General features: G+C 38.1%; 1 protein-coding gene across 2 annotated transcripts in view; it reads right to left on the reverse strand.

The window, feature by feature from the left end:
• Positions 1 to 14,442, reverse strand: part of TEK (TEK receptor tyrosine kinase) — a 98,943-nt gene that overhangs the window by 19,377 nt on the left and 65,124 nt on the right. For both annotated transcript variants that reach the window (XM_055302007.1, XM_055302006.1), the window contains exons 10-13: positions 11,598 to 11,759; positions 10,076 to 10,210; positions 5,660 to 5,947; positions 208 to 507 (exon numbers count right to left, since the gene is read on the reverse strand). In XM_055302007.1, coding sequence (XP_055157982.1) covers positions 208 to 507; positions 5,660 to 5,947; positions 10,076 to 10,210; positions 11,598 to 11,759 — 885 coding nt within the window. The remainder of the gene's footprint in view (positions 1 to 207; positions 508 to 5,659; positions 5,948 to 10,075; positions 10,211 to 11,597; positions 11,760 to 14,442) is intronic.

Here is a 14,442-nt window from a genome sequence, read left to right on the forward strand (position 1 = left end):
TAAGGCTTAACAAAAGAAAATGGATCAATAAGGTATCCCTCCCAGGGGCATTTTCATTATAAGAACCTATCTAGCAACTGTGAAGCCTATTTGGACAGACGAATTTTGTCACATGACATACATATGAGGTAAATATCTTAAGATAGTGGAGCTTTTCTGATACTCTCCAGAAATAATCTTAGGTAAATACCTGGCCATTCTACCAACCTTGAGATTTAGAAAGGGTCATCAGTTCATGAGAAAAGGTTGGGTTGCTTGACCCTATGTTGTTCTCTGCAAAAATGTCCACCTGGTAAGCTGTTTCAGGCTCTAGGCCCTTTAGCTGATACTGGGTAATGGTGGCATTCTTGATCTTCACATCAATGTGCTGGTCTTCATTCTTTCCCTGAACCTTGTAACGGATGATAATAGATGAAATAGAATAGCCATCCAAGATTGTCCAAGAGATCATGGCTGAGGAGTCTGTGATGTTAGAAATCTTGATGTTTTCTGGTTGAGGAGGGAGAACTAGAAATTAAAGGAAAAAAAATCACTTCAGTTACACTACTATCTCTTAGATTTTTTTTTATCTCTTAGATTATTATGCTTTCAAGAGATACTTACTGTCAGCTCATAAAACAAGAAAGGCAAATAGGTGTTTTCTCAGATGGTAATTCCAATCAATTAGAAGTGGATTCTACACATACATGACAAGATGGCAAAGACAGGAAAATGGCAACACATATATTATCATATATTTTCTCATCCTTGCATTCAATTAAGACATGAAATTCTATTACTCCACAAATATACTGTTTTTGATTTTGGGAGAACAGAAAAGTTATGAGAGTTGACATTTATATAGGCCCTTCCATATACTAACTCATTTCCTCTTCATAACAATCTTATCATAAATAGTCAGTCCCACAGAGATAAAGTGACTTGACCAAGGTCACACAGCTATTACACAGAAGAAATACAATTCAACTCCTGGCAGTCTGACTCCACAGTCCATTGTCTTAGCCACTGTACCCAAAAGCCTATCCTTGCCCTAAATGCATTTATAGAACAGTAACGGTCAGTGTATACATAAGAAAATGTGTTAAGGACTTAATAGACAAAGTACTTTAGGAATTTGGGGAAAACAGAGATCACATTCTACTCTGGGGCAGGATGAGAGAGATGCTTTGAGGTTTTCCAGATGTGAAGATGACATGCATAGAATCATCCCTGCGCTTTCATTCAAATACCTTCCAATAAAAGGCACAAGCAAGAGGCAAGTTGCTGACTCTATATAGCTTGATACTCTATGACCCCAGGGAAGAAGAAATCCAAGGTCTTGCCCCAGAATCTATTATACCTTACATCTATAAGGCTGTTGACAAGGTGCTTCCATATGCAGGTTTCCTCTTGACCCTCATAACCACATAGGTAGGTGAGCAGTGCTGAGATTTTTATTGTCCAAATTTTAGAGATGAGAACACTGAGACTTCAAAAATGCGAGGGGCTTGTACTTGTCCAAGTAAGTAGTAGACCCATGCCATTTCACTCCATATACTACTGTCTTTCCATAAGCAAAATAGACCATTTGAGAAGTGTCTTAGGTTATATTCTTTCTATTCTAAATTCTGAGCAATTCTTCTTCATTCTAAGTTTCCTTTTCCCATGGTGTTGATGTCCCATGTCATACTCCTTTGGTAGCTATGGCAATTTATGAGAATTGGATATTGAATTTTGAGTCTTCCAAATCTGATGTTCATTCTCAATGTCCAGCAGGTGGTAAATGATCCAAAATCACAATAAATTAATCAAGAGTATGCTTTAATTTTCTTTGCTTCCAGTAACAAGATGCTGTATATTTTATATCTCCCATAAGGAGATAACAGAGTATTTGGATTCTTAACATTTTCAGATTACTATGAACACATGTTTAATGAGTGTATAGTTGTGCTTCAAAAAAAATTCAACTTTATAAACCAGTGGTATTCTAAGTCTGTCACAAAAAGAAGCAGTGCCTTGCAGACACCTGCTAATTTTGACGGCAACTAAAGAACATAAATTTACATCTACGAATTTATCCATATGCCTGAAAGATGTCAACTTTGGGCTAGCTCAGTGGATCTGTGATTTAGATACATTGACATCGGAACCCAGCAATCAACATTTTGGCAGTTTCCCCAGGTAGATTCTAAAGTAGATTTTAAAACAGTTTAAGAAAAGCAAATCAGAATATAAACAATTTAGAGGTGGGATAGGACTGCAAAAGGAATTCCTCCAGGAATCAATCTTGCCTTGAAAACAGTCCAGTGCCTGTCCAAAGAGACAAATAGACAGTATGGTTTGGCAAAAACAAACAAAACATAAACCTGAAATGTGAATTTGATTTCTAACCCCATGACATAATGGCTGTATAACTTTGGTCAAGTCACTTACCCTTCTTTGTTGTAGGTTCCTCATCTGTTAAATGTGATGATGCTTCCTATTCTAATTTCTTTATAAAGTCATAGTTAAGTGTCAAATGAGATACTCTCCGTATACATATACAAAAAAATTACACACATATATTATTTTTACACATGTTTGGGGCCATGTACCAAATCTGATTCATTCTGCTCCTTATACTTGAACCAGATGGAACTGCTAGGCTGGGCACCAACATAAGCTTTATAACTAGAAGCATTAGTTTTACTTCTGAATAACCTATATGCATGCTCAGCCAATGGCAACATAGCATATTAACAAATATTTCAGTGAAAACTAAAATATTCTCATCCATATTCTCCTTGCCCCAATCTCCTGATCCTAGAGGGACCAGCTGCTACCATGCCAATCAACTTCTCTACCACTACCACCAGCATAATGCCTCTCATCCTCATCTGATTCCATACAACTGCCCAAGCCAAGTCCACCTTCAGTGACTACTAGCTAGTTTTCATTTAATCTTATAACTATGATACTGATTGTCATGATTTTGATCATTTATAATTCTAATGAGGGTAAACTTTACATAGAATAATCAACGGGTAGCTAAGACAACTTTGAAAAAAAATAGCGATTCAGTCTACAGTTACCAATACACTGCATAAATCTATGGTAAGTTAAACAGGTTGGAAATGGTAGGAATATACAGATCAAAAGTAGACAAAGATCAGGGACACCTGGGTGGCTCAGTTGGTTAAGTGTCTGGCTCTTGAATTCAGCTCAGGTCATGATCTCAGGGTCGTGAGATCAGGCCCCCTATTGGGCTCTGCCGTGAGCAGGGCATCTGCTTGAGATTCTCTCTGCCCTCCCCTCCACCCTTGTGAGTATGCACACACACACACACACACACACTCTCTCTCTCTCTCAAATAAATAAAATCTTTAAAAAAAATTAAAGATCAATGGAAGAGAAAAGAGTACCAGAAATAAATGAAAAAACCAATATGAGAAATGGGCATATGATGCAGAAAGCATCACAAGTCACCAGGGGAACTATTCAAAGTATGGCATTGTGACCATTAGCTTGTAATATGTGAATAAATAATATTAAAATTAAAAAGATTAAAATACTTACACCAAAATAACATTCCTATGTTTTAAAGATCTAAATATGCAAAATGAAAGGCTAGAACTATTAGAAAAAATACAGAGAATACGTTTATGATCTTGGGGTAAGGAATAATGCCAAAACACAAAAAGTACAAACCATAAAGGCAAATATTGAGAGGACTGATTATATCAAAATGTAAAATATCTGTAGGTAGAAGACACCACAGACAAGGTGTAAATAAGGAGATTAGGTGAATATTTGCAATGTGTGTAACAAAATTAGTATCCAGATTATAGAAACAACTTTTTTTCTTAAGGTTTTTTTAAAGTAATCTCTACACCCAATACAGGGGTCAAACCCACAAATCAAGATCATGAATCATATGCTTCAACTACTGAGCCAGCCAGGTGCCCCTAAACAACTTTTTACAAGAAAAGACAACCAATAGAAACTGGGCAAAGTGTATCAACAAATGCATCAAAAAGAGGAAATCCAAATGCCTAAGAAAAGATGCTCAACACTGCTAGTTACCAAGAAAATTAAAATTGAAATTAACAGTGGGGTACCATCTTTTACCTTTGATATTATGATACAAAGGTCTTCAACATCAAGGGGTATAGATATAGGGAAAGGATATATATACAGAAATGGATAGGGAAAGGATATATATACAGAAATGGATGTAGGGACATATCCCCTAGAAAAGCTGTCACATCTATGCACCTGAAGACCTGTATAAGGATGGTCATTGCATTTTTGTTTGGGATAAGTTAAAAAAAAAAAAAAGGAAGGAAGTGATACAGGAAGGAAGGTAGGAAGGATGGAAAGAACTTAAATGTCCACCTCAAAAGGAATGGATAAAAATATTATGCAGAAGTTTAAAAAAATATATGTCAGATCTAAACAATGAACATGGGTAAGATGGAAATCATAGCATTTATTCCACAAAACGAGATGAAGAATGGTATGTATGCATATGCACACTTACGGGATGAATCTAACACATTGTGCTGATTCAACCTTGAATGGAAAGATACACAGCAAACTCATAATTGAGTTGTCTCTGGGGAATAGGCCATAGAACAGGAGTAGGGATGATGGTTCAAGGGCCTTGTGATCTGTCTGTATTGTGCCATTACTTCCACAAATCAACAAAAAAGCTGAAAACAAATATGACAAAATATTAACAGTAGTTAATTCTGGGTGGTAGGAATGTGTTTGTTGTATTTTTCTCTGCACTATTCTGTAATTTTTTATTTTCACAGAACTCTTAAAAAATGATGAACAATCCCTGAACACTGACAAAGCAGTTGAGACTTCCACATGTCACTGATACAAGAGAGTGGCTGGAAGAACACGGAGCCAGTTTCTATATCTGGGATTGAGCAAATGGAGATGCAGCTGCCAAAGAGAGCCTCAGACATAGGGTGTTGGCAAGGAACCCCATGATCCTAACGTAAGTGGTGGTTGATGTGGCTAAGAAATATTTAATCTTTCCAAGGACTCTAAAATGCACAGACACAGTTCTAATGCAGTGAATCAAAAAAGAACTCTTTGCTTAATAATGAAAGAATTTCAATACTACCAAGAAACCCAAGAACTTCCAACTAATTTGAAATGACTGATCTGAAATAAAAAAAATCCTGAGCTACAGAATATTTTGAAGGGAAAAAAAAGGTTTTATCACTCTCAAATATATTTTATAACTCCAAGAATTATCTACTATGAAGATTTTTCAAGCAGAGTCATTTGACTTTTAAGATTAGGAAAGACCTATCTAATTAACCAGCATCTATGTGTATGAAGAAACAGGAAAATCCTGAAAATTATCCTATAACAAATTAAACAAATCCTAGGAAACCTTATCCATGCTATTAATTTACTTAATTAATAACTCCATACCAAGGAAATGGAAATCTTAGCACACTCCTGCCTGGATTATTGCAAATTCAAATATATGAAGGTTCCTTACATATTACCAGTTATTTAAATGATTTGCTGCATTGGGGTGGGGCACCAATTAGCCTCCATTCACAATTAACTGCCTTTCATGATTTCTAGCAAACAGTCTTGACTTGGTGGTAGCTAAGTCCAAGTGGCAGCAGCCAAATGTCATTCAGTCAAGGTTGGTGCCACATTAGTTACTTACTGTCACTAAGGGTCCAAGCAATGAGATCTTCACTCCATTCCCCCTGGGCCTTGGTGTTGACTCTGGCTCGGACTATGTACTGTTCCCTGGGGTGTAAATTGTTAAGTAGTACTGAAGTCAAGTTGCCTGGCACTTTGATATTCTGCTGGTCACTATTCATTTGCACAGACCTTCTCTCCACTTCAACATAAAAGTCATCTTCTGAGCTTGGAAATATTGGCTGCCAGGTCAAATTTAGAGTGGTCTGACTTTTTGGTAGGAGGATGAGACCTCTTGGAGGAGGAAGACCTGGAAGAAACCAAAAGGATCATGATTTTTTTAAGATTTTATTTTTAAGTAAGCTCTATTCCCAAAGTGGGGTTTGAACTTAAAACCCCAAGATCAAGAGTCACATACTCTACTGACTGTACTGCCAGGCACCCCTAGATCATTATTTTTTGCATATGATGGAGCACAAACATCCCCAAAAGGCAACTTTACAGAATAACCTTAGCATCTAGACTAATACACAACGTCATGAACCATCAAAGAAACACAAGCTAGCAGTCTAGTACTTTTTTTCTATTAAAAGTGCCAATCTTTATAACAATTCTAATCTTGTAGTTTGAGTAATTACACTACAGGAATCCCTTTAGAGAACAACTGGGGAATATTTCTCAAGAGCTGTAGAAATGACTGTCTGTTTTGGTCCCATAATCTGACCATATAGAGATTTATCCTGAAGAAATAATCCAAAGGGAGAGAAAAACCTAAGTGCATGAAGACATATATTATGACATTATTTATAATATCAAACAATCAGAAGAATCCTAAATGCTCAAAATAGGAAAACACTTTAATAGATTATGATATAATCATCCAATGGATTAAAATAGATCACTGGGAATAGTATGGGAGGCCAATAAAAATATTTCTAATATGTGAGGAAAAAAAAGCTGTGATTGCAACATGGTAAAAGTCATGGCTACAATTGGTGAAGAATAGAGAGGAAACTGATAAAAATTAAAACATGGATTTTCCAAGGTTGTGGGATGGGGGTGGGTACTATTCCATATTTCTATTATGATTTTGAGTAATATCTTTTAAGGCAATTTCAGGGTTACTTCCCTGTAGCAAGAATTTCAAACATTGTAACATGACTTGGCCAAGCCCTGCTCTCATCACATCAAGGTCTTAGCTATGACCACATGCTGCCCTGGCCAAGAACCTGGGCTACCAGACAGGTACCTGAATGGAAACAATATGGGTTTTGACATGAAAGAGATAGGAGAATGCCTAGCTTTGTGGCCTTGGCAAAATTCATGAGCTCTCCAAGTTCACGTTACACAAAATGGAAATAGTTATCTTTCAGACTCAGGAGGAGCAAATGGGATAATGGATGTGAAAATGCTTAGAAGGAGTCAGGGTCTCTTACATAACCTGCTCTCCCTCCTTCCTTCCTTCCTTCCTCCCTTCCTCCCTCCCTTCCTGTCTTATCTTGTGTCTATGCACAGAGAAGGACTCTGTGTATTTTCAGTTATAATAATAGTAAATTGACTTTTAAATTCCAGATACTAAGTATTTTCAAAACATAGAAAGGGGATCCTCTAATTTACACATTCTGAGTGGGGACATTATTGCCCCCTAAGGGGGCAAAAATTGGTTCCTGGGATATAACAACATTTTTGATATTACAGTGGCTTATGTAATATATATATATTACATATATATATATATCTGTGGTATTAAAATGTATGTTGTATATATATATTAAATTGTATTAAATTGTATTAAATTGTATGTAAATTGTATTAAATTAAATTAAATTATATTATATTAAATTATATTAAATTGTATGTAAATTGTATTAAAATGTATTATGTATATATATATATCTGTGTAATATATATATATATATATATATATATCTGTGGTATTAAAATTCATGGCAGGGGAGATATTAGGACAAAAGAGACATTTTGTCCTAAGGACACAGATATCTAATGAGGGCAGTGATTGAAGGAAGAGGGGGAGGAGGAGAGCAGGAGAGAGAGGAAAAGGAGTAAAGGTTGAGAAATTGCTCTCTCTCCTTTGGGTTAGAGGTAAGAGGAAGGGTCTGTTTCCATACACTGGGACAGGGACTCCTGCCTGCTGTTACACTATGGAGGTCTCACAACTTGCTTGGCATTATGCTAAAGCAATAATTATTCTCTGTAGCCTTTGAAAATTAAATCATTATTTTAACTATTTAATATTAATACATTTATTACTCTAAATAGTTATTACTCTTTATATCCTTTACAAGTTGAAAGAGGGGGTGTCAGCTCCTTTTGCTCATCTCTGAAGTTTAAGTCCCAAAAGAAGCCACCCAGAAGGGCCAGGCAAGCTTCTAACGACAAAGCGGAAGGGAGGACTGATGTTTTGGGGCATATATGTAAACCCCCGGAGCCTATGCTTGATACAGAGGAGTAACTCGATAATGGTCATTTCGCTTTTTCCTTTCCTTCAGGAACATGACTTCCCCTCCACTTCTCCCTACCTGCCCTCTCTCTGCCATGTGTTCAGAGTGTGATCTCTCTCTCTTGCCTCCCCTCCGGGCCTCCTGGCCTCTACATTAAATCAACAAACTTATAAATAGTACAACTGCCGGATGAATTAAAAAACAAACATCAGCAAAATTCAAATGATGGGAAAAGAAGAACCTTCAAGAATTCCCTCCCCACCTACCCCTGAGAACTACTTTGAAATATTCCAAGACATTTCTAAATACATCCTGGCTGGAACATATTCTGAGTGCTGAAGACAGTGCAGTGTGGGTCTGTGAAGTGTTTTATGATCTGTTCTCTAAATACTTTCCATCTGAGTCAGATTATGACCTTCCCCTTTGATTCATCAACTGGCCAGAGAGAGAATTAACTACCATTTGCCTCTTAACAGCAACATGACCACAGAGCAGAAGCCTCTTTTGATCTCTTTATCTTCTAACTTACAGTTTCTGGTGTTTTTTCTATTTGCTACCTGGTCAGTTCCTGGGAAACCTTCCCTTATTGGTGCATTGCTTCTATAAGCACCAGAGAAGTTCCTGAGTCCCATTTGGTTCTTTAAGGATGCTGCTGGTGGGATGAAAACTAGGAGGGAGAAGTGGTGAGCAAAGAGGGTAGTGTCTGTTAGGGATGCACCACCCCTTCAGGACAGCAAACTCATTCTAGTTCCTTCTGCCTTTAGGAAGTGGGCTAAAAATAAGAAAAATTGACCAACTAGGATAAAGAAATGGTCTCTCTGGGCTCCTAGGTAAAAAAATAATAATAACTGAAGAAATAAAAGGATGTGAAGCCTAAAGATCAATTTATTAACCACTCTGAGACTCTACTTGTCAATCTATAAAATAGGGAAGATAATTCTTACCCTTTAAGATAATATGAATTAAATTTACGTGAACTTCAAACTATAAAGCTGACTGGGAGACAGTAACAAATGATTATATAGAGTGAACACTAGAAAATAAACTTTACAAGTGATCACCTTCTTGTTCCAGAGAGAGGTACCTGGGTAGCGGAAAGCTGGAGCCTAAGTTAGTATCAAGGAAACTTCACAAATTCAAGGGACCCTCAATTAACACGGTAGAAGGGCAATAGATACTAAAATTGATCAATCAAAGAACTATTGCTACATATATTACTTAGAACGTAGGGACCCAGGATCAGCAACATCAAATACAACTTGTCAACTTTTTACAGCTGTAAAATCTTGAGTCTAACACCTACCTCAAACCTACCAAATTGGAAACTCTGGGGGTGGGGCCCAGAAATCTGTTTTAATAAGTTCTTCAGGTAATTCTTATGGATTCTAATGTTTGAGAACCTGTAGGAAGCAGTACTGGGAGGTGGAAAGGTGGAACAGGGGTCTGCTGTTCTTTAGATAAAAAGCCTTAAAAAAAAAAAAGTCCTTTCATTGTATTTGATGTTTTAACTCTGTGCATGAATTAACTTTGAAAAATTAGAAATTAGTTTTAAAAATAAATAAACCAGGATTTCTGAAGTATGTATGTGGCGAGAGTCTGGCATAGGCCCTGATGATGGAAACAGGAAGCTTTTAGTAAAACTCAGGAGCCAAGCAGTTGCTGCTAAGTAAATCCCTGTTCCTAAGGGATGGCCCTGCCTTCCTGAAGGCTCATCTGCTTCCTCCTCTGTCCCCATACTGCTGCAGACACCCTCCCCTGGGGACAGAGACCAGGAGTGCAGCCCAAATCAAAGAAGGATTTGGCTCCAAGCTACCAACCTTCCTGTCACTTTCCCACCCATTCAAAAGCAAACTCCTTCCCCCAGCATCCCCACCCACCCACTCACCCACCACCACCCTTCCTGGTCTTCCTTCCTCTTTCCCCTTCCTCCCCCCTCCCAGCCACTGCAGGAATAAATGCCGTCTGCTTCCACTGACCGATAGAAGCAGTTGTGAACCGTCTCACTGGTCCCGGATGCCCTTCCCCGCCCTCTCCACGCCGGACCAGCTGCACGCAGAGCTCGTATTCTGTGCGAGGTTCCAAGTAGTTGAGTGTAACAATCTCGTTTGTCACTGAGAAGAGGGAAAGTCCAGGAAACTTAAGTTGGCATTCTTGTACATTGTTTAAAATGGAATGTTGTTACTGTGATGTAAACTAGTGTTTAGTTTTCAAAAATACAATGTCTAAGTAAAATAGGCAATCCCCCCTTCAGGGCCTCACTATTCCTAACAGAAGGAAAATGAGACTTTTTTTTTTATAATTTTTTTTTATTTTTTATTTTTTTTAATTTTTATTTATTTATGATAGGCACACAGTGAGAGAGAGAGAGGGAGAGACACAGGCAGAGGGAGAAGCAGGCTCCATGCACCGGGAGCCTGACGTGGGATTCGATCCCGGGTCTCCAGGATCGCGCCCTGGGCCAAAGGCAGGCGCTAAACCGCTGGGCCACCCAGGGATCCCAGAAAATGAGACTTTTTAAAGGAAGTTTCCAGGTTACAATGCATACTTTAATGTAAGCCTCCTTGAGCCATTTAATCACTTCTGCTCTATCGTTTGTCTTTTCATCTGTAGGGTAAAACCACACAAATCTTCAACTATACGAAATAACAATTAGATTTAAGGGGGGAAAATTCAATCAAAAGGATATAAAATAATTTAATTGCCACTGTTTTTAAATACATAGTGATTGCAATCAAGCTATCAACAGAAGAGATTCTTTGAGGGTTTGTTTACAAAGACCAGAGAGCAGATTTATAATACTCGTGCCATTTATAAATGAAGAGTTCTAGAGTAATTGAAAATAGATCCCATAGACAAATAGTATATGCATCTTTTCTCCTTAGTTTTTGTTTTAGTCAGCCTCTATTCTCCACAGGTATTGCAGAAGTACTATCTTACCATATGATAAATTCCCAGTTGGTAAGAAAAAAAAATGGACTGTGTTTAAGAGTTGTTAGAAGAACACTTTGTGGATGTCCACTTGCAGAAAGTGACAATGGATTATTACCACTATATGAAAAAAAAGCTGCTTTTTATAAGACCTACCCATTGATATTGTCAACAGCAACTTAGCAAATTAGCCTTACGTCACTGGGATTCTGAATTTTGGATGAGTCTACAATAGAATGTGCAGGGCTCAGTAACAGTGTCATGACTTAGTTCAACATATCCAGGTCAGCTGGGTTAACATTAAGCCAAAACTTCCTTTTGTTCTCCTTTTAGTAATTTCCTCAATTACCTATATACAGTATGGAAGAGTGCCCTTTTTAGGAAATCAGAGGCATGGTGATATCTAAGGTTTGGTAGGTAATTCTCTAATACTCTGAAATGGAATCCTCTGCTACAGCCATTACCTTTGGGCAGAGAAATGAGAGTGGGAGAGAGGATTTCTATATTTGAGGATTTTTTTTTCTCCTGGTGCCACCTCTTTAGGTTGAATCTTTCCTGTTCAAATCTTACCTTGAATATGCCGCCAAGCCTCATAATGATTAACAGGTTTGTATAGAAGCTTCTTGGATTTGATTGGTCCATCCCCAAAGTAAGGCTCAGAGCTGATGTTGATGACAGCAAAATTATGTCCAGTGTCAATCACGTTTGGGGCATTCAGGGGTTTTGGAAGAACTAAACAAAATTTTCAACAATCAGATTAGTCTTTGGAGTTGGATTATTGCTCTATGGTGGGGATAGAGGATTAGTGACCTTACATTTCCAACAAAACCCTCTTGAGGCAGGTACAATAGTGAAACACTGGGTAACTGCAAACAAAAGACAGGGAATGCAGTCTGATACCTGACAGTGTTTGTGACAACTGAGTAAAATCTGTGATAGCTCTCTGGTTTCTCAGGGCCATAAGCATCCTGTTGTTGCTCAAGCCCATGGTGCGCATGCACACAGATTAGCCTGCAAATGACAAAGAATGACTCCTTCACTGGGGGGTGCTAAAGTACTCCTTGCACATCTTGACTATGAAATATCTGTAAGAGAAAAATTAGGATGCGCCTGCACATAGTAGCTGACATACAGAATGAGTAATGATATGCAGATTTCTTAGAAGTCCCCACCTATTCCCAGAACCTTTCAAGAATCTATCACCTGCTCCTTATGACTATCCATAAAAAGCATGACTCTGCGTCCAACCAGGGTGACTTAGATCCTGTATCAGAGTGTACCTGCTGCACTCTGCCCATCCCCTTTCGGTGTGTACTTTGGCTTTGCAATAAAATTTCTGCTATACTCTGAACTGCTTGAATTCTTTCTCATAACGAAGTCAAGAACCTAGCACCAGCTGGTGGTTGAAGTCTCAGGGCCCAAGAACTCCCCCAGTCTCCTGTATCACTCTTAGAGTTCTCTGTTCAGATTCAATGCAGTCGCCTGTGCTGTGATCTCCTGGCTTTGCTCTTGCCCCTCCAAACCACTATCCACAAAGTATGTCTTAAAATATGATCACTCCCCTGCTCAAGTCCTTATCATGGATTCCCATCATGTTTAGAATAAAATCCAAAATTCATTTTGTGACCTGCCAGGCCTTACACAATTGAGCCCCTGCCTCCTCTTCCCCTCACCCGATACCATCCAGTGCCACTGATCTTTCAATTCATCCAACTAACAATGCACCCCGTCTCCTTTCTGTCTCCGATTTTTTGTAAATACTGTTCTCCCGTAAGCAATGTACCTAGACCTCCCACCATTCCCTGTTACCTCTTAGGGGATCATTCAGCAATCAGCTCTGATGGGACTTCTTCAAAGGGGTTATACCAGAACCTCAGTTGGGCTTCAAAGAACTCACCCTGTTAGTTCATTGCAATTTTCAGAATTTATTATTCTTAGAGATTTTGTGTGATCATTTGATATTGGTCTTCTTCTAGACTATGCATGGTCTCTTTCTCTTTCTCTCTTCCTTGGCTTAAAGCAACCCAGATTTATTCTTACAATTCTGGAGGTCAGAAGTCAGACATAGGTCTCACTGGGCTAAGATCAAGGTGTCAGTAGGGCTGTAAGGGAGCTCAAAGGAGACTCTGTTTCCTTGTTCTTTCCAACTTCTAGAAACCACCTACATTCCTTGGCTTGTGGTCCCTTCCTCCATCTTCAAAGTCAACAACATCATATATCTTTGATCCTTCTTTCATTGTGATATCTCTTTCTGACTATAGCTAGGTAAAATTCTCTAATTTTACAGACTCATATGATTAGAGTAGGTCCACCAGATAATTTAGAATAATCTGCCCACCTTAAAGACCATATATTCTCAATAGGGTGAAATAGCACCCCCATGTAGGTTAAAGTGGGTTCTCTCAGGATTGAAAAAGCCTTAGATATTACAATGGTTGTGGCCTTCCAAAGGGCCACAGTGCACAAATAGATATGCAGTATATTCATTATATTAACATTTTATGGTGATGGGAGGAGAGTTTGGGAATAAATTTCTAAAGGGGTTCCTTGGTAAAGGTGATAGTGATCAAAATATTGTAAAACATCGCAATGGACTCTAAACTCCATTAGGGCAAAGACCATATATGGTTTACAGGGGCTGCATAAATGTTTGACAATTGAATTTCTAGTAAGTTCTGCAGCTCTGTCAGCCCATCCTTAAAAACACACCCAAATATGTATGTTATATAATATAGGATCTTTCAGATTCTGCTAGTGTTTTTACTTACAGTAGTTTCTGAGAAGAGTGCACTTCTGTGAATAAATTCATTTGTTAAGTCATGCTTCCCTTATATGAGCAAATAACACCACCTCTTTGCTTAAAACAGCAAATGCTTATTTTATTGTAGCTATAAATACTAGTATCTTGTGATACTTTTATAAGCGTGAAACAAATTGCTCCAAAGGTTCCTCTTAGTAATATATCATTTTATTTTTTGTCTTTTAATAATTTGTACTGAGATATACATATCATAAAGTGCAAAAATCTTAAGTATATTTAGCTTGAGGGACTTTACCTGTGTACACACTCATGTAACAATCACCCAGATTGAGACAAGGAACATTTCCAGCCCCCCAGAAGACACTCTTGTGACCCTTTCCCGTCAATAGGGAACTATTATCCTGGCTTTTGTCACTTTCAGTTAGTTTTGCCTTGTCTTTAACTTTAGACAAATGGAATCACAAAGCATGTATTTTTGTTTGCTCGTTATTGTGTCCATGATATCCATATTGTTGCAGGAATTAATTCTTTTTTATTTCTGTTTAATATTCCACGGTATGATGTTATGAGCTGAACTGTGTTTCCCCCCAAATTCTTATGTGGAAGTTTTGACCCCCAGTACCTTGGGAGCTAACTTTATTTGGAGACAGGGTC

Source organism: Nyctereutes procyonoides, unplaced genomic scaffold, assembly GCF_905146905.1.
Source record: "Nyctereutes procyonoides isolate TBG_1078 unplaced genomic scaffold, NYPRO_anot_genome, whole genome shotgun sequence".
Taxonomy (NCBI): Eukaryota; Metazoa; Chordata; class Mammalia; order Carnivora; family Canidae; genus Nyctereutes; species Nyctereutes procyonoides.